This window comes from Accipiter gentilis, chromosome 3 (genome assembly GCF_929443795.1).
Source record: "Accipiter gentilis chromosome 3, bAccGen1.1, whole genome shotgun sequence".
Classification (NCBI taxonomy): domain Eukaryota; kingdom Metazoa; phylum Chordata; class Aves; order Accipitriformes; family Accipitridae; genus Astur; species Astur gentilis.
The window spans coordinates 19,449,032-19,474,317 of NC_064882.1; the positions used below are offsets into that span (position 1 = coordinate 19,449,032).

General features: G+C 39.4%; 2 protein-coding genes across 9 annotated transcripts in view; both read left to right on the plus strand.

The window, feature by feature from the left end:
- Positions 1-2,163, plus strand: part of TEC (tec protein tyrosine kinase) — a 67,809-nt gene extending 65,646 nt beyond the window's left edge. For 3 of the 4 annotated variants that reach the window (XM_049793782.1, XM_049793789.1, XM_049793798.1), the window contains one exon: positions 198-2,163. In XM_049793782.1, the coding sequence (XP_049649739.1) occupies positions 198-275 (78 nt within the window). In that variant the 3' untranslated portion in view covers positions 276-2,163. The remainder of the gene's footprint in view (positions 1-197) is intronic. The other variant, XR_007504895.1, reaches the window with a different exon arrangement.
- Positions 2,164-3,103: 940 nt separating this feature from the next.
- On the plus strand, positions 3,104-24,573 carry TXK (TXK tyrosine kinase). 5 transcript variants are annotated; one of them, XM_049793864.1, is made up of 15 exons: positions 3,104-4,143; positions 9,246-9,303; positions 9,523-9,625; positions 10,436-10,641; positions 11,710-11,775; positions 12,490-12,544; positions 13,360-13,439; positions 14,854-14,981; positions 16,118-16,192; positions 17,152-17,323; positions 18,045-18,261; positions 19,269-19,333; positions 21,430-21,548; positions 22,004-22,051; positions 23,498-24,573. In XM_049793864.1, exons 1-15 carry the CDS (start codon positions 3,954-3,956, stop codon positions 23,503-23,505), a joined length of 1,590 nt encoding a protein of 529 aa, XP_049649821.1. In that variant the 5' UTR covers positions 3,104-3,953; the 3' UTR covers positions 23,506-24,573. The 5 variants fall into 5 exon arrangements, with proteins under 5 accessions (XP_049649821.1, XP_049649803.1, XP_049649827.1 ...); XM_049793846.1 differs by having other exon boundaries at positions 14,857-14,981; positions 22,004-22,161; XM_049793839.1 differs by having other exon boundaries at positions 3,105-4,143; positions 22,004-22,161.
- Positions 24,574-25,286: the final 713 nt, after the last annotated feature.

A 25,286-nucleotide genomic window follows, 5' to 3' on the forward strand; every position in this document is an offset into this window, starting at 1 on the left:
TAGAAAAAAAAAAAAAGGTGATGCTTACTGAGATGAAGCAACACATTCAAAGTTCACACAATGAAATATTTTTGCATGTCACAGCTAATGAAATGGTAGATTTATAGCCATAGAATGATATCAAGACTAATAATTTATCAAAATCAACACAACTTTACTGCTTTCTGGTCACAGCTGTGCATGCTTTTTATTTTTAGAAACCAGAGGGACGCCCGACTTTTGAAGACTTGCTTCACAAAATCATTGATATTGCAGAGGGTGAAGATGCTTTCTGAAAAAAGACAACAGCAGCACAAGTACAGAAAAGAAGCAGCTTTCCAGAGATGTGGCTTCACCATTTCTTTTAAAAGGCATGATTCTGTAAGCTGCTGGATGCTGCTAAACAGCATGAGGAACCTGTAACATCTGATCCACGCCAGCACAGTGTTTTACATGATGTTGGGAAATGAGCACAGTATCTTCAGCAATGCTAGCAGTCTCTATGTTTTCTCTGAAAAGTCAGCATTGCATAGCTGGCAAGTTGAGCTCTTTCTGGTGGAAGAGAGAGAATGTAGGCACAGCCCAGGAGCCTAATTTGCATTTATTGGGTTGCATTCATGTACATACAGTCCACGTTTCTGTGTTTCTCTTTACACAGGCAGTAGTATTAGTAGTGATTTGCATGCTTAAGAGTTGAAGGTGTCTATAAATGGCTATTTACTGACATTGAGATGTTCCCAGAGATTCTCCAGAAACATTATTTTTCTTGGTTGATGGGTGTTTTATGACACATCAAGAGCACAAAACATGCCTCTCATTTGCACATAGTAAATAGGTTGTTAACAGCACAGTCCTCAATTTAGTGTAACACTCAAAAAGCTTTGCTTCAGAACTGAGCTGTGATATGCCCCAAGCCTTCTAGGTTGTTGGGTCAACCAGAGACCTCCCACAGTTAGTCTTGAAGTTACTTGTGAAAAATAAGTCCAAGATTCAGCACAACTGGCTGTCAGTGTACAATAGTACCTTGGTTTGGATTAATTATAAAATAATTTATATGCTGTATGTATTGTAAATATATGAATTCCATGCATTTATTTATATAAAGTGTGTTTTCTCCTTGAAGTTTTCAAGCACAAGTTTGTCTTACCTTCACTTACATACACAACTCAATACATGGGGTTGTAAATGAAGAAAAGTAAACTCTCAAGAGTGTTTAAGGAGGGCTCGTCTTTCTGACTGTCATCTGTATGTACAGTGATCTAACCTTTCTGTTCCCAACAGAAAATGTCATACTACACGTGTATGTAAATAAACTGAATGTTAACTATTGTTTGGAACCAACTAATATGTTGCCAATAATTTACTGTCAGTGCATCATAAGCCAAACTTCTTCATGTGAATATAGTGTGTTATAGTCTCTGTGTGTGTGTATATCTGTGTGTATACACACTCTATACTAAATATATATAGCTGTATGAATATATATTTAAATGAATTTGGATATGATGAAATGTTTAGTGCAGAAATGCCTGAACTCTCTTTAGAAGTTACATGCCCTGCCCCCTCTGCTAGAGGCTGATGTCTCCACAGCCTTGCTGAAGCCTGTTTCAATTAATCGAACTTTGTACCAGTGGATATGAGGAGTATTTGCACTTCAGTTTTGCTGTAGCCACCTCCTGAGTAACTCTATTACATGTTTTCTTTTTCTTTTGTTACTTGTGCTCTTGTGCTATTTGTAATAGAAAATAGATTGCACAAAACCTTTTTTTAAATTTTTTTGCAAGCAGGCAGAGAGGAGTATGGTGAAGTTTATTTCAAATCAAACTATTAAAGGTAACTATAGTTAGCTTAATACATTCCATCACTGTTGCATTTGAGTATTTCTGTAATCAATTTTGGAGATGCTTAGATCCCTGCTCTGCTTTGCCTAAATGTTTATGTTCAAAAGGAGGAAGCCTCTTGTTTCTTGGAAGAAGTGCTTTCCTTTTCTCATGCTATTCCACTGAAGAGTTACAGGTTGACAGAAAAGGCTTACGTGGCTATTTCCTTTTTCTTCATGACAAAGTCTCGGAAGATTATCGCAACTATGCAAACCGACCTGTCAAAGTGTTGAGTCCAAACCAATCAGTACCAACAGCATATATTATTAAAGGGGAAAATCTAGGGGTTTCTACCTGCAGTAGAAAAAGGAATGTGGAAGACCTAAGGTAAGCCAAGCTCATTTTTCCTTCCCAAACTGCTCTTTGCGCCCCAGTTTCTCAGTGGAGACCCTGCGAAGTATGGCATTGCTAACACTTTCAACAATATATCATGAAGAATTCTACAGTAATAAGTAATGTTTCCCTTAAAACACAAATGAAGCATAGGAAAATCAGGAGATTAATAGTTTCCAATGAACCTTAAGCCTGTTTCTTTACAATAATTAAATATTTGTTATTAATTTGGATGATAAAACACACCGTAACTATGTGGACTTTTGGCAGCAGTTTCCTCAGCAGGGTAGGTGCTTTGAATTTGACCCCTTCACCTGCCTCTTCCCAGTATCTGAGGATAATTTCTGCATACCTGCTATTGGGTTTGATACTTACTTAGGATGTCAGAAACTGAGAGGCATCTAGTTTCTAGATGAATGCTTTTTTTTTTTTTTTTTTTTTTTTATTGAATGTAGCCTTAGATGGCTAATTTTGGAAAGGATCAGAACTGCTCTGGAGGCAGTTCTCTTGCTGGCTCTCCTGATGTTTTCAAAGGCAAGTTGAAATGTTGCACCATCATTTCTTCTAGATGAGATCACTCATCCTTAAGCAGCTTCAGTCCTTCTTCCCCTTTTTATTATAACTGAGTTTTTTCAAATGTTGGGGTCAAAAATTCAGATAAACAGAACCAAATGCTATGATTTGCATCTGTTGTACTTTTTTCCTTTTTTTTTTTTTTTTTAAGAAATGCTTAGCCCTACTGATTACAGTTCAGTAATTTTTTTCTGTAAAATGTGTGTTTGATACTAGAAAGCAGACTTTTTTTACTTTTTTCTTTAAACAATAGTGAGATTAGGATCTAATCTGTCTGGGGCTTTTTTTTTTTTTTTTTTAAAAAAAGGTAAGTAGGTGGGGTCAAGCAGTTTTTGTGGTTTGCCATGTTTCATATTAGAGTGAAGAGCTCAGCTAGGGCTCTTTTTCTGGCACAACTGATGAAGAGAGGTTTGCATTTCCAATTGAATATAAGCGGACAACCAGACATGATTCTTTCTACCTGTAAGTAAACTGGGCTGCATATTTTGATCTTGGAGTTTTGTTTTGTGCAGTAGTAGTGTATTTGGCAAATGAGCTATTTAAATATTGCCATAAAAATAGCAACCAGCTTTCTCTTGCACTGCTCAGGTGATCTCTGTTCAGACTGCTTGTCTTGACTTTCAAAATTACTGCACAAATACGAATCCATTGTATGATGGATTCAGCAAAGTAACTACTTCTACATACAGATAGGGAGATATTCCCACATACTGTCCTTAAAAGTATGCACAGCATAGACATGAGTACAAAGTTTGGTAGAACTAGAGCTGTCTTTTCTCCAGAGCAGAATTAACTTGCAGGAAAGACAGAAAGCCTCAGCTTGCACATGTGAAACATGGAAAGCTTGGCTTTTAAAGTATTTTTAGAAGCAAAATGTACTGTGACTTTCTGCTAGATCATTGATTTTTTTTCTAGTACTGTTGAAAACTGACAGACATACCAGATCAGGAGGCATACCATGTGTTACAGTAAAGATCTGGGTTTGATGGGTGAAGCTAAGTTTGTAGTGCTGAACACAGTTAATCTGCTGCCCCACTGCAAGAGCAAGAGCTTCTTGTAAAACATTTTAGAAGACTGCAAGTCTTAGGACATGGACTACAGCACTTTCAAAATTAATAGTACTTTGAGAAACAGTGAATCAGAAAAGAAACTCAAGCCAAGAAACCTATGAAATAATAGAATGATAAAATGCAAGTTATAAAAATTAATCTCAAACTTGTTGCTTTTATCTTTGATACTACTTGCCCAAGGCTGCAAATCAGAGTTATAACTGAAGATAGGAGGAATATTGCAGATATAAAGGTGGGTGAATTGGCCACCTACACAGACAATGTTATCAACCCAAAGCATACTGCTGGGTGTTGTGGAACTTTATCAGGTCAGTTATTGGCAGCAATGGACCATCTCAAAGGACTTGTGTGTTTTCACTATGCCTTCTCTGTTTTTGTAGGACTATCTTTCAGGTTCTCAAGCAAATGGCTGTTCCTGACAGTTCACCAATCTTTTTTCTTCTTCCTCTAGCATCCCATCTGCTCTGTTGTGCACAGATAAATTTGTTTTCAGGCCTCTAAGCTGGTTATCAAAATGTCAGCTGCAAATTTTTAGGCTGAGTATTTGTCAGGCTGGCTTCCACACCAGTTTCCTAGTATTTCCACCTCATTGACATGCTTCTCTTGCCATGATATCTTTTCTTGTTTCAAAACTGTGCATGCTAATTTTGGGCATCATAATTTAATAGGCTATCATGGCACTGTGCTAGTGTTGGGATTCATATTTGTTAACCTGTCACCAGGGAGATAACACGACACTACTTTAAAAACAAGTGTCTTCTTTCTAATATAGTAATTTCCAGAAAGAAAAAACCATAATCAGTGGAACGGGCTACTTTTTTTTTTTTTTTTTTTTTTTTTTTGTTCCTGTGTTAAATTATTTGTAGAATTGGCTGAACTTCATCTGAGGTTGCAAGTTTTCATCAGAAATTGGAGAAATTAAATTCTTCACACAACTGAAGAAGGAAGATTCAGCATATTCTATATTCAACAACTCAAATACTCATCTTGTTTGATTTAAACCTAGGTTTTAAGATATTGACTTTAATTGGTCCATGATAACTTACCCTGAGGATCAAAGCCAAATGTGTTTTGATAGAACTCGGGGAAATGTGGGCTGAAAGGTCTAGTTGGGCTGTGAATGCTGGAGAAACCTTCCTTCCTGTAGGTTTAAAAGAAGTGAGATTTGACCACTTTTTCTGGAATTTTGGGGAAAACTTTTGGTTAGGTAGGAAACAGAAAAGTGGGACACGAAAATAATGATAGATCCATAAGCACTTTATTTTAACAGACTTAAAAAATAATTTATTGTTAAAAATTATGGAATAGTTCTTTCTGTTAGTCTGTATTTCTTTCCTGTGTCCTGTCCAAGCAGTCTGTCATTCCTAATGTGGTAAATCTTATTGGTGTCTCTGTTCTCTTCAAAATACGGAATCCAAAGTGTGACTTCCTTGCTGAAGCACAACTCTCACTGATACCATCACTAACTAATTTTTAAGTTATGAACTCTTCAGCGTGGTTACTTGAGTTAGGGACCAGGGAGTCAAGGCCTGCTAACATGTATGTGACTAGCGCCCTTTGACAAATCCAGAGTGTTTTGCTTAAGAAAAGCTCCTTGGTCCAAAACTGAGGGAAATCGGATAGAATAGTTCCGTTGATTTCAGTGATTTGAGTTAGGGCATAGCAGAAAGGAAAATCAAGAAGAAATATTTAAAATTATGACTAAATTTTAAGAATCTATTTTCAATTTATTTGCATTTTAAAAGATAGTGCGGTGGGTTTTTTCTTTTTTGGGGGTGGGGGCATTAAAATGCAGGGTTTTAAAAATTATTATTATTTCTTAGTTTGTCTGATGGCTGTTGAATAGAATTAAAAAGAAAGGAAGGAAGAGCCTGAGTCGCAGGATGGTGTGTGTAGCTGTGAGAAGCTTCAGGCAGGAAATGCCGTCTTCCTGTAGCACTGCAGCGAGCATCGCCGTGGCACCCGGAGCTAGCTCTCGGTGTAAACATCTTCCTTGCCCGCTACAGAAGGTGGAGATGCGAGCCAGTTTAATCAAATTATTCATTCAGCGTATCAAAGCTTTCACAATTTGCAGTGTTGGCCAAGTCTTTCTAAAACCGCATCACAGAGCAGCTTTGGGTCTTTCTGTTAGTGAGTTAGGAATCAAAAAAAATAAATAAATTAAATCAAGGGGAGGAAAAAGTGTTGTGCAAGAAGCTTACCAATGACTAGAGAGAATGTAAAATGCATAGATCAATACATAGGTCTTTGCCTGAGATGCTGAAATTCCAATCCGTCGGGTCAAAACTTCCTGACTTAATTCAATTTAACTAAAGCAGGACTTAGCTCTGCAAAACTGAAGGCCTTTCTCTGTCTATGTTCCTTGGTAATGTTTGCTGACAGACTTGACAACTTTCTGAACAGAAATTACCAGTTTGCACTGCATTAGTTTACGCTTGTATTAATTTCTACGGAATTCATTCCACAAGTGCTCTAGGAATAATGCATGGACAAAAGAATTTCAGAAGCGGTGAGGTTGCCGAGAGCAGATGTGTAAAGATAGGTTTGTTTTCAAAGAGCAGGAAATGCTGCTCTTTAGGATGGTAAATACCTGCTGGATTGATAGGCTGTGGTTTGACACTTAAAATACTCCAATAAGGAGAATGAAGCGAAGCAAATTTGGCAGAACTGTGCAAAGTTTGTGCTGCTCCTCTGGACCCAGCAGTTCAGCTCAGCACAGGCTTATCTGGCCCATGGCCTTACTCTAATCTGAGCCTTAACTTTTAGCCTGCAGAACTTGGTCATGTTTTGTGATCTTTAATGGGTTAGACACTCTACCCTTGGAAAAACCACTCACCAGATCAAGCACATGTCCCAGGAAGCATCATAATTACAGCTTTAACCTATACCTTTTCTGTGGTTTTACGGACAGGACAAGGAATGAAATATTTAATATTGTATATGCTTGGGATATTTTTAAAAACATCACATACATTCATTTATTGCTAATTGCTTTCAGCACAGTAAAAGGGGGGATGTGTGTCAAGCACAAAAGTCATCTATTAACAGAGCAAGTCCGAAATCCACTGAAGGCAAAAAGGATTCCTGAGCTTACACTATAAGTTTGTTCAAATCGCTGGGCTCAAAAAGAAAAGCAAGACAGAATTACATGTCCATAACATTAGCCTGAACCCTTCACTTTTGTGGTAACAGCCGAATCTTTAAAATCTTATTAGAAGATCATTCTAGCGTTACATTGAAACGCCGCAGTGCTGCTTCTAAGTATTTCTGGTAAGTGTTCTATAAGGAGACTAAATTATCTGATGAGGAATAATATGTTTAATTAGACTGTATGGTTTAATCAGAAGAAACAGGCCAACTTTCAAATGTCATATTCCCTTTCGCGCATCACTAAATACTTTATAAACATTGATTAAATTTCATGACACTGGCTGAAGTAAAAGAAACCCAAGAATTTTTTCACCCATGGTGTTCACCGTTTATGAAACACAGTTTTAAACAGCTGAGGGACAATTCAATTTACACTGGAAAATCATGCAGCAAATAAATTGCATTGCCCATATCTTTACAGCCTGGTTTCTTTAAGGAAAGTTGTCTGTGTCAGCTGGCTTGTGTATTTGTAATTGCTGCATTTTGCATAGCTGTCCGTGGAAACTTTTATCAAACAGTTGATAGTGTCTTCTGATTAATGTAGGCTCGCCAGCTTCCCACATGATAGGTTCTTCACAGGATGCAACAGTCTAAGGGAAATTGCCTCATGACTTTCAAGATAAATAGTCTAACCAAAACACTTATGAGACGGGTCTCTTCCTACTAAGCACTACTTTTGGTCTTATCATTCTGTCATTCTCTCTGCTTCTATTAGTACAAGGTTTGCTAAATTATGTACCTTCATAGAGAAAATAATTACATTTTCATTGTGTAGTAAGGTTGCTTAATGTTTTGAGTGCTAGGATGCATGCTCTCAGCACACTTGGCTGAAACGTTGGTAACAGGCATTGGCAAAAAGTTTCACAGGACAGCAGAAGGGACATCCTATTTATTCCAGGCTGGATTAGGTCATTAGGATCAACAAGCCAGAATGCCATGAGGGAAAAACAAATGAAGCGGAAGGGACTGGTGGGACTGTACAAAGAAATACCATGTGAAATACAAAGCCGTAAAAAACCGAGACCTCAGGAAGCCTATTTCAAATAACTTCCTAAGGCCTCTTTTCATACTATGACCTCTGTGGCAGAGAAAAATAGGACACAGTGGAGTGGGATATAAAGTTTATTTTCCGTCAGTGCAGCTGAATGTGAGGGGAGCCTTGCCTTTACATGCCTGTCTCTCATGCTTCCTAAGAGACCGTACTTTGCACCCGAGAGCCTGAGCCCGTCACGCTGGTGCTGCTGCCCTCCCACCTGCTCACCAGTGATTGATGCTTGATGGTGAGACGGTTCAGGGAGCCGACCCAGCAGAGTGCGATTCCCTGCCGGTTTAGCATCCTGTCTCGCTCAGTTGGAGATGAGATGAACAAGAGTGCGGAGGGAAAGCGGACGGGACTGTAGCTGCCGCAGCTTGGCTCAAACTGCCATGGGAGCACAAATTGGAGAAAGTAGGTCTCGGCCCGAGTAGAAGTGGACCAGAGCGGATGTCAACCATTTATTTACCTTGTTCAAATCTTAATGCCTTCCGACCTATTTAATACCACATCCTCTCTGCTGCTCATGCAAGATATATTGGATTGATTTCTCTCTAAATGTATGATGTATGTGATGATGTGTCCAATATATTTTTCTCAGGATTATCAACCACTTGGCACGTAAGTGTAAAGTACATCTTTTGTTAGCACTTTAAACCTGGGCTAATGCGTATATTATATTAATGGCTGCAACGAAAACTGGAAAATCAGTATTAATTCAGAGAACTGAATGTAGTGTGTCGCCTTTAATAAACCTCACAATAAGAAAAAGCTTGTCATGCAAGTGTGGTTTTATATTTAGCTTGAATGACCTAAAAATTATGTCAGTGCTGAAAGGTACAGTTCTCCACCTCCTGTCCCTGACGATGTTCTCATCCCCTTCATTGCACTGGTTAGAGCTTGTATAGAGTGGTGTGATCAGTCAGATTGGTACTGATCTGGCTGACAAGATCTCTTTCTTTATTTTTGCTGATTGAGCGAGCTGGTTTAACTCATCACATGCCTCATAATTGCTAAGACGTTGTAAAGGAGACAGTGAGAACAAATAGGTAGGGTGGTAGGAAAGCTCTGCTGTCTTTGGTGGCTGCAAATTCAGCCTTAATGATTTGCTAGATATCTCAGAGAGCTAAGAATGGGGCTAAGCACATACAGTAGTCCTTAGTTCTGTAAGTTTTGTGAACGAACAAACAGGAACACTGCAAATATGGAAAATGTTCTTGTTCACAGATCACACCATCCAGTCTGTTTTCTGCTGCTGCTGCTGCTGCTGCGCAGTGCAAAAAAGGTATGTGAAATTCTTAAGCTTTTCAGCAATTAATTAAATATCTACACATAAAGGACTTCCTAAAATCTGTTTTCAGTAGAACTGCTAATTATACAGAAGTTTCAAGACACTCTAACCTGCATAACCCTAATGAAGGCAGGCATATATATCCATGAATGTTCTTATGTGAATATTTGTAGGTATGTATTCACACAAATACTTCATGTTTTTCAAAATCAGAGCAATGAGAACAAAAATGAACCTGGACCCTGATACTGGCCTCATGACTCAGTACTCGGCCTCACAATTAGGTGTTTCCTATGCATCCACTCAGAAGTGCAGGGTAAGTAATGTTTTGGCAGGCGGAAAGAGAGAATTGGGGTGATGTGCCATACAGTGGCTCAGTAGCAGAACGAGCAGAGGAGTAACTAGCTCTTGAGCATGGAAGGCTCTTCATTGCATAAAAACTACAGAGTAGAGGCATCCAGAGATTCATAGTGATGTAAATACAGGGTCACAGTGAGATTTCCCAGGCTTGCTGTCATGGACAAGGTGGTTCCTTCTCCCACTTTTGGATTTGGGTGATGGAGATGGGAAGGGTGGGACTGCCCTGTTGGGCAGATGCAACATCACCTTGCTCAGCCAGCATGTGAAATGTCCATCTCAGTTTTACTATATCTAAGTTGAATTAATCTTGAGTTTTCAAAGCATAACTAAGTGCAAAGCTAGAACCTAACCTGATGCAAAAGAAAATTATTATGTTCCTGCTGATTTGCTAAGAAAATCTGCAGCACCCTCCATGTTAATTCTCTGGTTAAATGGCCGAATTTTAGACATTGTAACTCCACTGATTTCAATGCTGCTCTGCTTTTACACCAGCTGAGGAGTTGTCCCAGCACTCGTACCATGTAGATTAGGTAGATGGCTTGTTTATTTTTCACCATACTTTCCATTATAATTTTGGTTTCTACATCAAACTGCTCAAATGTAAGTCTTGCTATTTTACAAGTGATGAGGTGTTAGTGCTTTACAAGGGGAAGTAATGACCACAATGAGTTCCTTTTAGTTACTGACATGGTGTAATAGTGGGGGAATTAAGCAAGCAATAGTAGGGAGAAAAGACTAATTATGAAAGATACTTGTTTTTCACTAGCGTAAGAGGCAATTGCAGTTAAAGAACAAGCCATTACCTCCTCTACCTGCCGGGGTCTTGGAAGACTACACAAAAAAACCCAGAGTTATTGCACTCTATGACTTTATTGCTAGAGGACCCTCAGATTTACCACTCAAGAAGTCAGAAGAATACATTATCCTTGAACAGTATGATCCCCACTGGTGGAAGGCAAGAGACCAACATGGGTAAGAGAGCGGGCATCTCTTTCAATCTCCCTACACAGAAAAAAAAAAAAAAAAAAAGCCTAAAACAACCCCTGTGAAAGCAGGCAGAGAGAATGAGACACATGTGACATTTTAGGGGCAGGTTTGAAAGCGTTCATGAGGCATGTGTACTGACTGGGCAGGCTTGCAGCAGCGTTTGGCACCCCAGAAATGGGTGGGGAATCTAGAATCTGCTTGGAATTCAGAGTTAAGTCCTAGACTCAGTAATCTCCTGAGCAACATAAAGGCATTTGAGGACCATGTGAATTACTGGGCTCTGAGCCATGTGCAAATCCAGCTTTCCATACTTCAAGTGCTTTTCAATGCAGCGTATATGTGCAAACACTTCATAAAGACCACAGAGATTATTAAGACACGTGCCTGAAACAAAATACCTGATCCAAAATTCCTGGATGCTTTAGAGAGCTAGACAACTTCAGTTATGATCCTTTCCACGTTTATGTTTGTTTCATGTAATTTCCCTTTCTTCTTTGCATTTTCTTCAGTGTATCCTGTACTCTGATGTTGGGAACGGTTATATGCTATATAATAACTGTCCCCTTTTCATTCAGATTTCACCTTTAAATACTTTAAAATGCTTTTTCTTAGCTCATATTTGCAGCGAGAGTACACTGATTATTATTTTGTATATACATGCAAGCACACGCTTTATGCTTCTTCATATAAAAGCTTTGTATAAGCCAGAAATGAAGAGGCTGGCTTCTGAATCAGAAGAAATATATTTTTTTTCTAAATTTGCTTTTGATTTGACTTGAGAATTGTCATTAACATGCTGCTCTCAGCACTCCATAAATGCCTACCCCAGCTGACTTGTTAATTTCAGTAGCCATCCACAGTTGTGGGACAGAAAGATTGTGCCTGGGATGAAAGAACTCAGACTTCTCTTCAATTCCTACATTGGGATTCAGTATCTAATGACATAGCCAATAGCATAAGGAACCTTTGTAATTCAACAAAAGGAAGAGGTATATCTGAATCCCATTAATATTTTACACCATACTATAACATTATCCCCAAATGTTGTTTCAGGAATGAAGGTCTAATTCCCAGCAACTATGTTACCGAGAACAAGAAAAGTAATTTAGAAACATATGAGTAAGTACCCTTGAAAATTATAATTGTGCTTTCTTTTAAAAAAAATGGATTGCAGCAACACATTTCAGTGCTTGATCCTTCAATCTTTATTAGACGTGAACAGGGGTTTATTGAAAGCTCTCTTTTTTTGTTACAAAACATTAGTCTTAGAATGAATTAACCATTTTGATTTGGAAATATTTGCTCAGAGAGTGTAATGTGAAGTTACAAACACTGAGCACTTCAACAACATTCATTTTCATAAAGCATAATGTCAGAATCTAGATGTTTCCTATTTCTGTAGGCTTACTACATAATGTTTTTATATTCTGATCTTTTCCTGTTGTGAACATGTAATTAATTGAATAGATGCTAATTCCAATTACTTCAACCTAGTTTACTGGAGAGAAGAGTAAAATTCTGCAAAATTCTAGAGAAGAGAGGCTTGACACAGCATCGGGGACTGTAAATTTCATCACAGTTTGATGTAACTGTTTCCTGGTCTTTCTTTTGTTTGAACTCATATTTAATCACAGTGAATGAGGAAAAAAGTTGTCACGTTTACAGTGGTCTAATAAAGTCACTCTAAATCAAGAGACTTTTATATACAACAATAGTTCTATTCAGGTTTTTGGACTGGGAATAGTGTAACTATTAAGATGGGTTACTTTTGTGAAACAGGCCAAGCAATTTTTACTGGCTGAAATTAAAGGATATGTTGTCTCCTTGTTGCAGGTGGTACTGCAAAAACATAAATAGAAGCCAGGCAGAACTTCTCTTGCGCCAGAAGGTAACTGAGTTTATATAGAGAGCTAACGATATCTAGCAAGGTCTATCAGTAGACACATCAAGAGTGTTACCATAATCAAATCCAAATCTGTTTGGTACACAGTAAGAGAGAAAGTACTTTAAAATAAAAAGGCTTTCTGGGGTAAGCATACAGTGCAGACTATCCAGACTTCACAGAGTTTTAAATTGTAGCCCTAGCAAATTCTAGGTAGATTTTCCATACTAGATAAATCAAATTACATGCAGTTTACTGTGCTCATCATTTATATGAAATATTGAAGACTGAAATCCATGTAGCGAGTAAATTAGTGAGGTTAGCAGAGCTTAACAAAACCCCTGCGTCTTTCTTATGTATAGAGCAAACAATCTGTACTGCGTTCTCTTCCCTATCAGTTTACCAAAGTGCCTAACTCAGTTAAACTTATTATGTCTTTGCTCAAGGACTAACACAAGGCTTAGACAAGACAGACCAGAGAAGAACATCTCAGATAGAACTGTTTCATAGTATTTTTTTTCTAGGGATTTGTACAATTTGATTTTTTAATAAATCAAAGCATTTTCACTACTTCACACTGAAGACTATAATGCACCTAAATTATTTAACTCCAAGAAACTGCCTGGCACTTAGTATTTTCCCTTGGGTAATTTTGCTCTGCTATGTACCTGGCTATCAATTCCCATTCTTCACTGCTTTATCCCCCTCCCAAATAGTCATAGGTATCCCACAGAACTTTGTAATCAGCTGCGAGTCCTATCTTGATGGAGGATTATGCAAGCTCAAAAGCAGAAAATAACTCTATTTGGATTTCTTTTCAGTCCAAAGAAGGCTCATTTGTTGTCAGAGATTCAAGCCAACAGGGACTTCTTACGCTGTCCATGTATTCACGGGCGAAAGGGTGAGTTGCTCTGAATGGTTTAGGGTTTGTATCAAGAGGTGATGGAAAAGCTTCCTGCAGGCTCCTCAGGATAAGCGGGTAGGTTGGACATGCAGTGCACAAGAGCAGGGCACCACTGCAGTGCTGTTCATGCAGAGTTAATTGCAATGTGTGCTGAAAAGATGACAGTGGGCAGTGGAGCTGGGAGCCAGGGTGCAAATGTCCTGCCAAGACAAGATTAACTGCACTCATTGAAATCCTCCTCAGATAATCTGCTGTGAAAGCCACGCATCCCATCCACGTAATGGAGGCAATAAGACCTTACATTCGCATCTTCTTGTCTCTCTTTCTACATGAAGTGCCATGGCTACCACACCACACCGCCACAGCCTTTGGCCGCCGCACCAAACCGCTTCCCTTCTCTGCAGGCTCTGCGCACTGTAAATTCATCCCAGACTCTGCTGTCCCCAAATGTCTCCTGTTTTTCTCCTAACATCACCTCACCTCCTCACTGTGCAGTCTTACTTCTTTTGCCAGCAGACTGCCACAGGACTCGCTTTTCCCCCACACCAGTAGCAATCACCTACAGCACTGACTTATGCCATCCCAAGCTGCCTTATATCCCCCTCCCTCAGCCCTCCTACATCCTCCTGCATCAGCAGCATCTGCTTTCCTTCTTGCCTTCTTAGAGCAAGCCAGAGGTGAGAGAAGCAAGGCAAAAGCATCACTGCTACCACCACCCTCTTCCTCCCTCCCTCCCTCCCCTCCTCAGAAAGGTGGGCAAGCCCTCCCCACCACTCCTGTGCTGGGCACAGGCCCACGATTGCGGTAGGGTACCAACCTTCAGCAGCCACCCCCAGCCTGAAGTGCAAACTTAACTTCTTCATTTTGAGTCTCACAGAAAGCAGGGGTAGATGGGCAGCAAAATATACAGAAAGCAAGGCAGACAGATAATGTGGAGAAATACAGAAAAGCAAATGTATTAAAAAAAAAAAAGCTCCAATGATGAGGCTTTGGAGAAGCAGAACAGAAAATTTAATCTCACATTGTACGTGAATATGTTTTTAACTTTTTTGGGGAAACTCAGGTAACGAAGAGCGTTTTAATTTTAAAAGCTTAGATTCAAGTAAGTGATGAATTAGGAGGAACATCCATTAAACGCTACGGCTATTTCTTATGGATGCAATGTTACAGGAGTAAATACTTGTGCAATAAAAACCATTGTGCAGTATCTCCCAAAGCTGGAAGAAAGATCCATTCAAGGAGTTTGGGTTTTTTTTTCCTGAAACATTATCCCAGCTACACACAGCCATTTTAAGTTGAGAATTGTACCCCAAATTTTCAGATTTTTCTGTGCTTTCTTTCAAAGTGAAACTTAATCAGATTTATAGTATAAATTACTTTTACTAAAACTATAATCCTTTGTTGATTTCAGAAGTCATAGTGGAGATATTCGACATTATCAAATTAAGAAAAATCACTCGGGACAATATTATGTAGCAGAGAACTATCTCTTTTCATCTGTTCCTGAACTCATCGAGTATCATCAACACAATGCTGCAGGTAATGCATACAAGCTGATAAGGTTTTACGGCTGATGATTTGAAGCTCCTCAGGACTTTGAGAGATTGGAAATCACTCTTCCTTAGTACTTTCCTTACAAAAAGAGACTGAAGTTTTTCTATTGCTAATGAATTCAAATATCACATGATCCTTTCTGCCAAAGGCATAGCTGTAGTGCACATATACCATGGAGGAAGTGAAACTGTCAAACTCATCTACATGTTCATATTTGACTGAATGGGTCTTGTATGAAATTTGGTCTTAATTGTTGCCTTGTCTACAACAGGACTTGCATGCATGCAATTTAATGAAAGCAGGAGCTATGTTGTGCATCAGCAGGCAGCGTTCTACTGATTTTGGCAAAAAAACCCGCCACCCTACAAACAATCCAAGGCACAATAGGGAGCACAAGGACTCTCTAACACTGGTTTGCAGCCTACTAGAATTAGCCACTTCTAATTGTTGACTGACGGCAGCCTTTTATAATTTTTACCATTAAAAAATACCCTTCACCTTGGTTCTGCCCATTATTTTAATACAGTATAAAATGTTTTTACCCTGAATGAGTGGAGATGGGAAAACACACAGAGATCCCTCACACTAGTGAGGAAGGAAGACATGGGAATGGACATGGAGGACAATTGTAGGAAACAAATGAAGTAGAAAAGGACCTGAAAGTAACCAAAGAATGAACTAACGCAGGGAGTCCTTGGTGAGCGATGTACTCACTGGTAGTGTTGGCTCATGAATTCAAAGAAAATGAATGATAGACACAAAAACATTTCTTGCAATGGGAAACAATCCTGAGAAATCATGCTGGAAGAGACCGCTTAGGTGGGTGATATAGTATTGTAGTACTCCTTTATTTAAGATCACTAACATCGTACAAACAAACAAGAGTATCACTTTTGGTTGTATGAAAGTATAGATACTTCTGTAGTCAGGGCCCTATAGAATAGTCTTCCTCCATTTCTTCTCACTGTAGCATTTTATCTGAACAAGCTGTAAGGAAAAGTAACTTCAAGAAATAAGAAATGTACATCAGATTCCAAATATTTTTGTTTGAGAATAGGTATGATACAGCATATAAAATGGAGTAAGTGGTCAACAGAATATTGTTGCTTTGTCCCCTACAGGTCTTATCACTCGCCTCCGACATCCAGTTGGATCAGCTGCATGTTCTTCATCAGCAACAGCAGCATTGAGTTATGGTAAATTTTTTATCTTCTTTTGGTGCAGATTTGGTTATCTGCCTAGGCAAGAATTTAGATCGCATTCACCCAGCTAATAATTAAGTTGTATCCATAAAATTTCCTGGTAATAAGAAACACATAAACAGCTGCATATTCACCAGAAACAGACACGCATTTCCAGGTAAGGTGTCAGTACCAAATGAGATGCCTGACTCGAGTCCTGTTCAGTGACTCTTGTGCTTCTGTTACAATCACCAGTGCATTTCACAGAACTGTCTGGACTTTTCTAAGTGGGCCTAAGACTCAAATATACATTTACTAGCTTTTCAAAGTCTATTTGATTTATTTAAATGCTTATAAATTAATATTATTTATGGGGAAGATTTTCTTTGTCAGTTCTGCAAGTTTTAGAAATAAGAATGGAATCTTATATAGTATTACAGAAAACAAGCAATAAATGCCATTTTTATGTATATAGATCAGGAATTTCATATCATCTGGCCAATAATAGGAACCTCTAAAATTGAGTATCTTTCATGTTCCCATGAATCTCAAGGCTTAATATTTCTGAAGGGTAGAACTATTGTGGTTATTACAATAGAGGCACACAGTAACTATTTCTGTAGCTATGCTATCCGTCTGGAACTGGTTCAGAGTTAAAAACATCACATATGATAATGACAGAAAAGTTCTCATATGCAATCAAAGCTAAACACTTACCTTATCCTTAAGCCTCAGACATTCGTACATTAAGCAATTTAAACACTAATCACATTCTACAAGCTGTAAAATAACTTTCACATATAAACATATATGAACATGTGGAAATTTTCAGGTATTTAAAACTCATGCTATAGCTGATGAACAATCGTGCTGTTTCAATCCATTCACTAACTGCAAATAGCAAGGCATGTCTCCTGGAGCACGGTTTAGGAAAGCTGGCCTGATTATTGTAACATATCGGGTTGCTTTTTTAGAGGAGTGGGAATTAAACCCATCTGAACTGACATTCATGAAAGAACTTGGTCGTGGGCAGTTTGGAGTTGTTCAGCTCGGTAAATGGAAAGCAACCATCAAGGTTGCCATCAAAACCATCAATGAAGGTGCAATGTCTGAAGATGATTTCATCGAGGAGGCCAAAGTAATGATGTAAGTACAAAAGGTATTACACTTGGCAGTTGACATTGAGATGATCAAGAAATAAATATAGCCTAATTCCATTTAAAACAGACCAGTTTGATGGGAATGGTGGATGTGCAGGACAAAAAGGCTGATAGAAAGATCTGAATTGGACTGATGCAGATGCTTGCTGTGCTCATTGCCAGACTCTTTCTTTAGAGTGTGCACTGCTTTATGCTGTGGAGCTCCATGAGGAGTAAATGTGCTGATAAATAAATGTGCTCCTACAACTATTCTTTCATCCGTAATTCAGTGCTTCTAGGCCCACTGGCAGGGCTCATACCTAACTAAAGCTTTTGAGAAACTATATTACCATTTCTGCTAATTTTGCAAATTAGGGAAATATCCAGAGCAGGTCTTGGCACAGCCCAGAAGACAAAAACCCTTGCAGGGTCATGTGCTCTGCCTGAAAGTCAGGCATAACTAGACCTTTCCATTTCACATCATTTGAATCAAGCTTTGAATTTAGTGTGTTTATGTAACAGATGAACAATGATGAATTCAAAGAGTGAACTTTTTGGAGGAAATTGCAGGCAGAAATGTGCTAGATAGTGGGACAACTCTGAGACCAGATGAATTGAACACTGTTTATTGAGTACTGAAAGTATTTTTCAAAACCATCATGAGAATCAAAGGTCTAGTTACCGACCAAAGACAAATGCTAGCCTGTCTAAAATGCAATTTTGAACAGGAAACTCTCCCACCCAAAGCTGGTCCAGCTTTACGGAGTGTGCACACATCACAAACCTCTCTACGTTGTGACTGAATTCATGGAAAACGGCTGCCTGCTCAAGTACCTTCAGCAAAGGCGAGGGAAACTCAGCAGAGACGTGCTCCTGAGCATGTGCCAGGATGTGTGCGAAGGGATGGAATACCTGGAAAGAAATAGCTTTATTCACCGTGATTTAGTAAGTACAATAGGTTTTCTGAGGTTCTTGACAAAAATTGGCAGTATAGAACGTGCCACTGCATTTTATGGGACACTGATGTGTCCTGTAAGACTTCAGCCCTGGAGGATCTAATAAGCCAACAGTGTTTTCCTGGCTGTAAACCAAAACTTTTCATCTATTCTTTTGTCCATGGACAGCTGGAAAAAGTACTTGAGAGAAGTTTTTCCAGCTGGAAAAACCACTTGAGAGGTCAGAGAAAATTGGGATATTAGCATGGAGCAGGCTAGTGTTAGGACATCCCAATAAGAGAGTATTATGGAGTGATCACAACACAACCAAAATCATAGCAATACAAAAGGTAAGCAACAATTAGGATTTTTTTTTTTTTTTTAACAAAATCTTTTTCTATCTACTTTTTTTCTGCTCCCCACTGCCTCACCTTGATGCTGGGATATCTGGGTGGCTTTTCTGCCCTATCCCTCATAGACAGGGAATCATAGGAAAGGAGCTTGTTTCTTTACTCTCTGCTTTTTTTCCAATGCTCACATTTGGATGCAGAGAGGGAATCTTCCTGCTCTCCTCCCTAGCTGCCTGAAGAAATGTAAAATCTTGAAAATTTCCAAGGAGTTCCTGATTTTTATAATGAAAAAGTCACAGAACATTTTTAAAAATTCACATTGAGTGTCCTAATGCTACATAATGACATTTTCCTAATGTCAGGAAAATACCTGGTTGGATAACTAGACTTCTGCAGCCTAAAATTTCTTTCACCATGCAAGAATATGTAAAAATATTGCAACTCATACTACGAGCATTTAAGCTGATATATGCTATGTTTGTGTAACTACACAGTTGCGAAATATGTTCACAGAGTCAGAGCCAGAAATTCACTTATATTTTTGAGGGCGACACTCATCTCCTTTTAGAATATAAACGGTATGAGCTGAAACAAAAATAATCAGCTGTTGTATTTTCTTAAAATGCTTTAGCACAGATGTCGGGTATGTTTCTCACATTTTCCCCAGGCTGCAAGAAACTGTTTAGTCAACGCAGAGCACATCGTTAAAGTATCCGACTTCGGCATGGCAAGGTACGAGGCCGCTGGCGCAGGTTTCGTGAGTACCTAGTTTCAGTCAGCTGCAGCATGACCTTGAGTTAACCTCACCGCTTCCTTCGCCGGTTTGGGGAATCCCACTGTGGTCAATTTTTGAATTCTGACGAAAATTATAACGTTGTTTAACTGTTGTACCATGAACTGGATGTCGTGGCCTTCTCTTGCTATTGGTGAGGGTCAGACAGGTGAACAAAGTGCCAGGTAAACTTCAGAAGTGTGTACGGACAGAGAAATGCCCAGGGCGCGCAGGGCTGCCAGAAGCTCGAAGAAACAAGTTCCCCAACTTTTTTTTGAGCAGCGGGAGGCCAGAAAGTCCCTGGGGACGGATCTGGGCGCTGGTGCTGCCCTTTAGAGGCGGCGGCGGCTGAGTAGGCCGGGAGGGCTGGCAGGGCAGGCAGGAAGCGCGACGTGCGCTGCTCTAGCAGGGAAGTGGTTTTTCTGCTTAATGAGAGGACCAGCCAAAGATGGGGAAAGAGAGCACAACGCGCTCCGGCAAGCACGGGCCAGAGGAAGGTAGCTCTGCCCTCACAGGCCTCCCCCAGAGGGTGTACTATATTTTACAGCTGAGGTGACCGAATGACCGACTGCTACCCAAAGGGGTTGTCTCACTCCTTCCTTCGTTCCCCTTGCAAGCCCAGTACAAAGCTCTCCACGTCTGTGTTTTACTGGCTGGTTTTCCTGCTGGATTCGTAGACTGAATCGGCTCACTTTGGAGGCAGATGAGCTTGAAAGGCAGCACATGGCTCTGAGCAGGAGGTGGTGGCGACGTTCACCCTGCGGCTGCAAGTCATCAGATGAGCACAGCCACGCTCCTCACCTTTCCCTTTGGTTTTGCCTCCTCTTTCTAACCTGAGGATTACAACACCCCAGCGGTTCCTAACTGAATACTTGTTTCTCAAAAGGCTGTCCTATACCATGGCAGTGCCCACTGGTCGCACTGCTCCCCAAAAGGGTAAGGTCAGTGTCAGGGGTCTGGACTCATCCAAATGCACCCGAAAACACCGTGAGAGACCAAGGGGCTGTCAGGGTCCAGCCTGAGTATAATGGACCTGAATGGCTCACTGTTGCCAAGAAGTGGAGACCAGTGGTGTGGCTCTAGGACAGGCACTCACTCTCCCCGGGAAACCATGGAGAGGTGACAGGAACAGAATCTGATTATTCAGAGCTCACACAACTGCCACTACTGGGTATTTTGTACTGGTATTTAGTATGTTCCTTATCCAATAACCTCTCACCTTTCTGTCCCTGCGCCAAAATAAGAAAGGGAGAAAAAGAGATGATTTCTCTTAATGTGACCTCCTTTAAAAGGTGCCAATGCTTTATGCCTTCCGTGAGAACAAATGTTGTGTAGTGCGCATCTGTCGTCTGCTCAAGAACATTAATACTGGGAAAATGTGCACGGAGCTTGTATGTATACAGGGGTGAGTCTAGCAGCCTTTTAAAATGTTGGCCTATAAATGCTTGCATTGGGCACATAATTTCATCTTATCTGGGAGGCTGGCTCCTATGAGCTTGGGCAAAGAAAATTACTCTTCCAGTGCACTGCAAGAGCTGTTGTCTTGTATGTGGTGAACATTTCTTTCTGCGTTGCTTCTGTAATGATGTGCCACATATTACATCTGTGAAGTTGGGCAGTTTAGAATTGTAGTCCTCTACCAGTAGTGTTCGGGTACAACAAGTGGTTGAAAAGGTGGACTCTTAAAAAGAGACAATAATTATTTACTGCTGCTGGTTTTCCTGCCCACAGTGAAGGGTTGTGTCCTAACAATATATTCCCGGACAATGACAATAACATCCATCTCGTCAGTCTTAGAGATGGTATTAAAATCTTTTATTCCAAAATACTTCTCATGAACAATTCAAATCATTCACTTAAACAGAAATCTCTTTAAGTACATAGCTTCCAGTGTGGGTATCTGTGTGCATTTTGTACTAAACTAGTGATACCATTTCCTTGTTTCTAAATTGACTCTGTATTTTTATGGAATTATAAACCATCTGTGGAAATGTCTCCAGAACTTCTTGCTCTTGAACTATCATTCAAATGTATGCTGTTTCCTGTCATTCTTTAGGTATGTCATCGATGACGAATATATCAGCTCTTCAGGTGCGAAGTTTCCAATCAAATGGTCATCTCCCGAAGTCTTCCATTTCAAAAAATATAGCAGCAAATCAGATGTCTGGTCATTTGGTGAGTTGATTGGGTGAATGTGCAACATACTGGGCTTCCCTAAAACTACTGATGTGATTTAGTGTAACTTTTTACTCATGCTACATATCTTATGCTTTAGTCCTTCCCATTCTTCAAATCTTGCCTATATTGAACAAGTATGTTTTTCAATAGAAAGACTCTGTGCCTAAAAATTAGATTTTGACTGAAATGTGCATTCTTGGTAAGTCCCCATTAGCCATATGTATATTCATCTCAATTTCATGGACCACCACCTTAGCTGACTTAAAAGAGAGCAGAATTTATATTAGTTGAAAATGTTTTTGGTTGTCTCCATTCAGCTCAGGTTGCCCATATTTTCACTCATTTTTCAATACACAAAAAGTCAAGAGTGTTTTTTGTTCTTTGAATGTTGTTAAATAGCTTGTGGGTTTGGGGTTCTTTGTTTTGTCCTAAATATTTTCGTTCACTTCTAGGTGTACTGATGTGGGAAGTTTTCACAGAAGGCAAAATGCCTTTTGAAAGTAAGTCAAATTCTGAAGTTGTCCGTGAGATTTCTCAGGGCAACCGACTTTATCGACCATATTTGGCATCACATACTGTGTACAAAGTCATGTACAGCTGCTGGCATGAGGTTTGTTTCTCTTTTTTTCCCCTGTGATATTACTTTATTGTTAATTTGTAATGTGGATCTAAAAGCAACCTTAAAAAATTGAGGCATTAAATCCTTATTTCACATCTGTGACATCCTCAGCATCTCTCACTATGATTTTCACAAATCACACCTAAGTTTACAAGCCTCTGTTTCTCTTGACTGTTGCATCTAATAAATATAAAGCACATCATCAGTACAATAGGTCTAGACCATCCCTGGTTTTGAATATGCCACTATTGTCTCACTTCTCTACTGCGTCAAATGTAATACCTTTTTCACACCTCTGTATCTTGCCTAGCTTTCTCTAGCTCTGCTCTGAATGATAACCTTAACACATTCATATGCAAAGCGGGTACGGCCACTAAATGTGGATTTTAAACCCCATTTTTCAGGTGTACATCAGTACCTCTGTACATCACTAAAAAGCTCCTAGGCTGCATCCCTTTCACCCTCTCCACTCTGATTTAGTACTTGATATTCTTTCTCCATTTCTCCAGCACCTATTTCTTTCTATATTGGTATTCAAACATTGATTTAATCAGCTTCTCCATCTGAGTAATCCCTTAAGGTCCCTCCTTCTCTAGTGTCTACAGGAAATGAATCTTTAATTCTTAGATAAAAAGTACTTTCAGAAGAGCTTTGTGTGCAATGATTTCATATAAATAGTCAGGCATACAGCAAGACTAGCTGGGGAACGTTGTTGCTACCATAGTCTCCTTTATCGTACCTCTCCTTTCTTGCCCATCTTTTAACTCTACATGAAATTTTTAGACCCTGAGTAAAAAAAGCTTAAGAGACTGAACTCTAAACTGCATCTAGCTTGCTTGTTTACTGCAAACATCCATTGGGATGCCAGCCAGCACAGAGAGAATGGGGAGTAAGTTCTCTCTTCTGTCTGCTATCAGCCAGCAGTTTGTTCCATACTGAGCTGCAGTACATCAAATGATACAGCAGGGAAGATCCTTTTTCAACAACCCAAGAAACATTCCTGAGTATCATGGTTTCCTGAGGGGTAGGGCTTTCCAGTGACCCGTTGCAGAGGAGAAATCCTATAGGAATTCTGGTCCAGAATTGAAATAAATATAAAGAAATTTTAGGAATGCTTGGAAAAGTGGCTGTGCTCATGCTGCTGGTGTCATGAAGAACAGATTACTTTTTCCCCTCAAATGATAAACTTGATCTTTTCTTCTGTATTAATAAAATAAAATGTAATTTTTAAGTGGTAGCTCATATATACTTGTAACCATCTTCTAAAGTCTGGTACTATAATTGACCAATCTGCTAATATAAATTTATCCTCTGCTTTTCCTTTCAGAAACCTGAAGGACGTCCTACTTTTGCAGAGTTAATAGAGACCCTCACAGATATAACAGAGATGGGATAATCAGAGATTTTACAACAATATGTTTACTGAAAGGTTAGCATGAAGCATGTCAATAATGTAGCTAGTAGAGAAAACCTCAGCCTTTTACAGCAGGCTCTACTTAAGTTGCAGTACCAGCATCCTACATATTGAAGCAGCTGTTTGGGCTTGGCCTAATTTTTACTTATTTGAGAAAGATACCTCAGGAGGCTGATTCAGGACTCTCAAGGCTTTGTTTTCGTGGTTAGGGAGAAAAATCTCCTGTCTGAAAATAAATAACTAAGCTTACTCACCTTATAGGCCTTTTTATTTATTCAGAGCTACACCAATTCCTGCAACGATAGTATTAAATTATTTGGTACTTACTACGACTCATGCAGTGGGGAATACTGATTGGTGGCAGCAAAAATGATGGAAGAACCTCTGATAAAGCTCTAACTAGGTAATTTTTAAAGGCAAGCCCTTTTGCGCCGCAAAGCATCCAGCACCAAAGAAATGGAGCAGTGTTTCAGAAGGGGTGGCAAGTTAATGGACCAGCTGCCGGAGCAGCGCCTGCACGTGTGCCCATACCCACTGCTGTGGATAAAGGCAGGCAAAGGGAGCAGTCATCATTTAGCAGCTCCCAAGTCACATCTGAGCAGTTGGAAGGACTGAGCATCCCTGAAGACCCACCCTGCATGGTGGGTCAGGGTGTCTTCTCTACCAATTCTGTATAAAAGGAGAGTAAGGATTATTTTATCCAAACCTCTCCCACAATTTTCCAGCACTATCTCCCATTCCTCACCTGCTGCTGCTTACTCAAACTCCCATGCTTGCCTTGGTCCCCCCTGTGCCAGTGCCCAGAATGGCTGATAGACAAGTTAAAGCTGGAACCTGACAGTAAAACAAAGTGCTTTGAATTAGTCTAGCTCACATGGATCCTGTGATACCTAACATGGACAATGCCTTTAACCCTACTTCTTATGTTATTATTCACTTTTAATTTTAAATCATAATTGTGGTCAATACAAATATATTATAGAGAAGAAAAGGCAGATGAAGTTCGTAACTTTTTAATATAAAATAGTCAGATCATTACAAATAAATAGGTTCTTTAAAATGCGTGATTGAATTGTGAATTATTTATAGGTAAACACATCATAATATTGATTTTTATACCACTTTGTAAACAAAATATGTAAAACACACTAGCTAAAGAATGATTGAGTTCTGCACAATTTAATTTTTCATTTCCAAATTTATAAAATAACTGTAACAATAAAATTGAACATATCAAACATACCAAGTTTTGAATTTCCAGAAGATGATGGCATCTCTGGGTCAAATTCACTCCTAGCATTAATCAGTCATCCTTACTGTAAGAGTATTTTGATAGTTATCATCCCTTGGGAAAGGAAGTTGTTAGTCCTATTGTTTGAACATTTGGGAGTATCTTCAAACACACTTTTAAGGCATTTCTGCTTCAACTGAAGCATGATATCCTTATCGTTTCATATAATCTGCTAGAAGAATTGCCACCAACTGATGTCACTTTTTACTTTTATAATCAACTTATTTATGAGCATTCACATCCTTATCAGACCTATGAGTAACTACAGCTCTATACAACACAAAACACACATTGAGCTCACCACACTTTATGCCCAGCCATCAGAAGTACAAGGCTTTTCAGCAGATGATGCACTACAAATGTGAAATTCAAACCGTCTCTGCAACATAAACGTACATGAGGACATCAAAT

Bases quoted from the DNA above. Each gene is read 5' to 3' on its own strand.
- TXK (XM_049793839.1), top strand. From the start codon at position 3,954: ATGCAAGTTATAAAAATTAATCTCAAACTTGTTGCTTTTATCTTTGAT. The intron at 16,193-17,151 runs GTAAATTTTTTA...TTGCTTTTTTAG, and splicing joins AACAGCAGCATTGAGTTATG to AGGAGTGGGAATTAAACCCA. The intron at 17,324-18,044 runs GTAAGTACAAAA...AATTTTGAACAG, and splicing joins GAGGAGGCCAAAGTAATGAT to GAAACTCTCCCACCCAAAGC.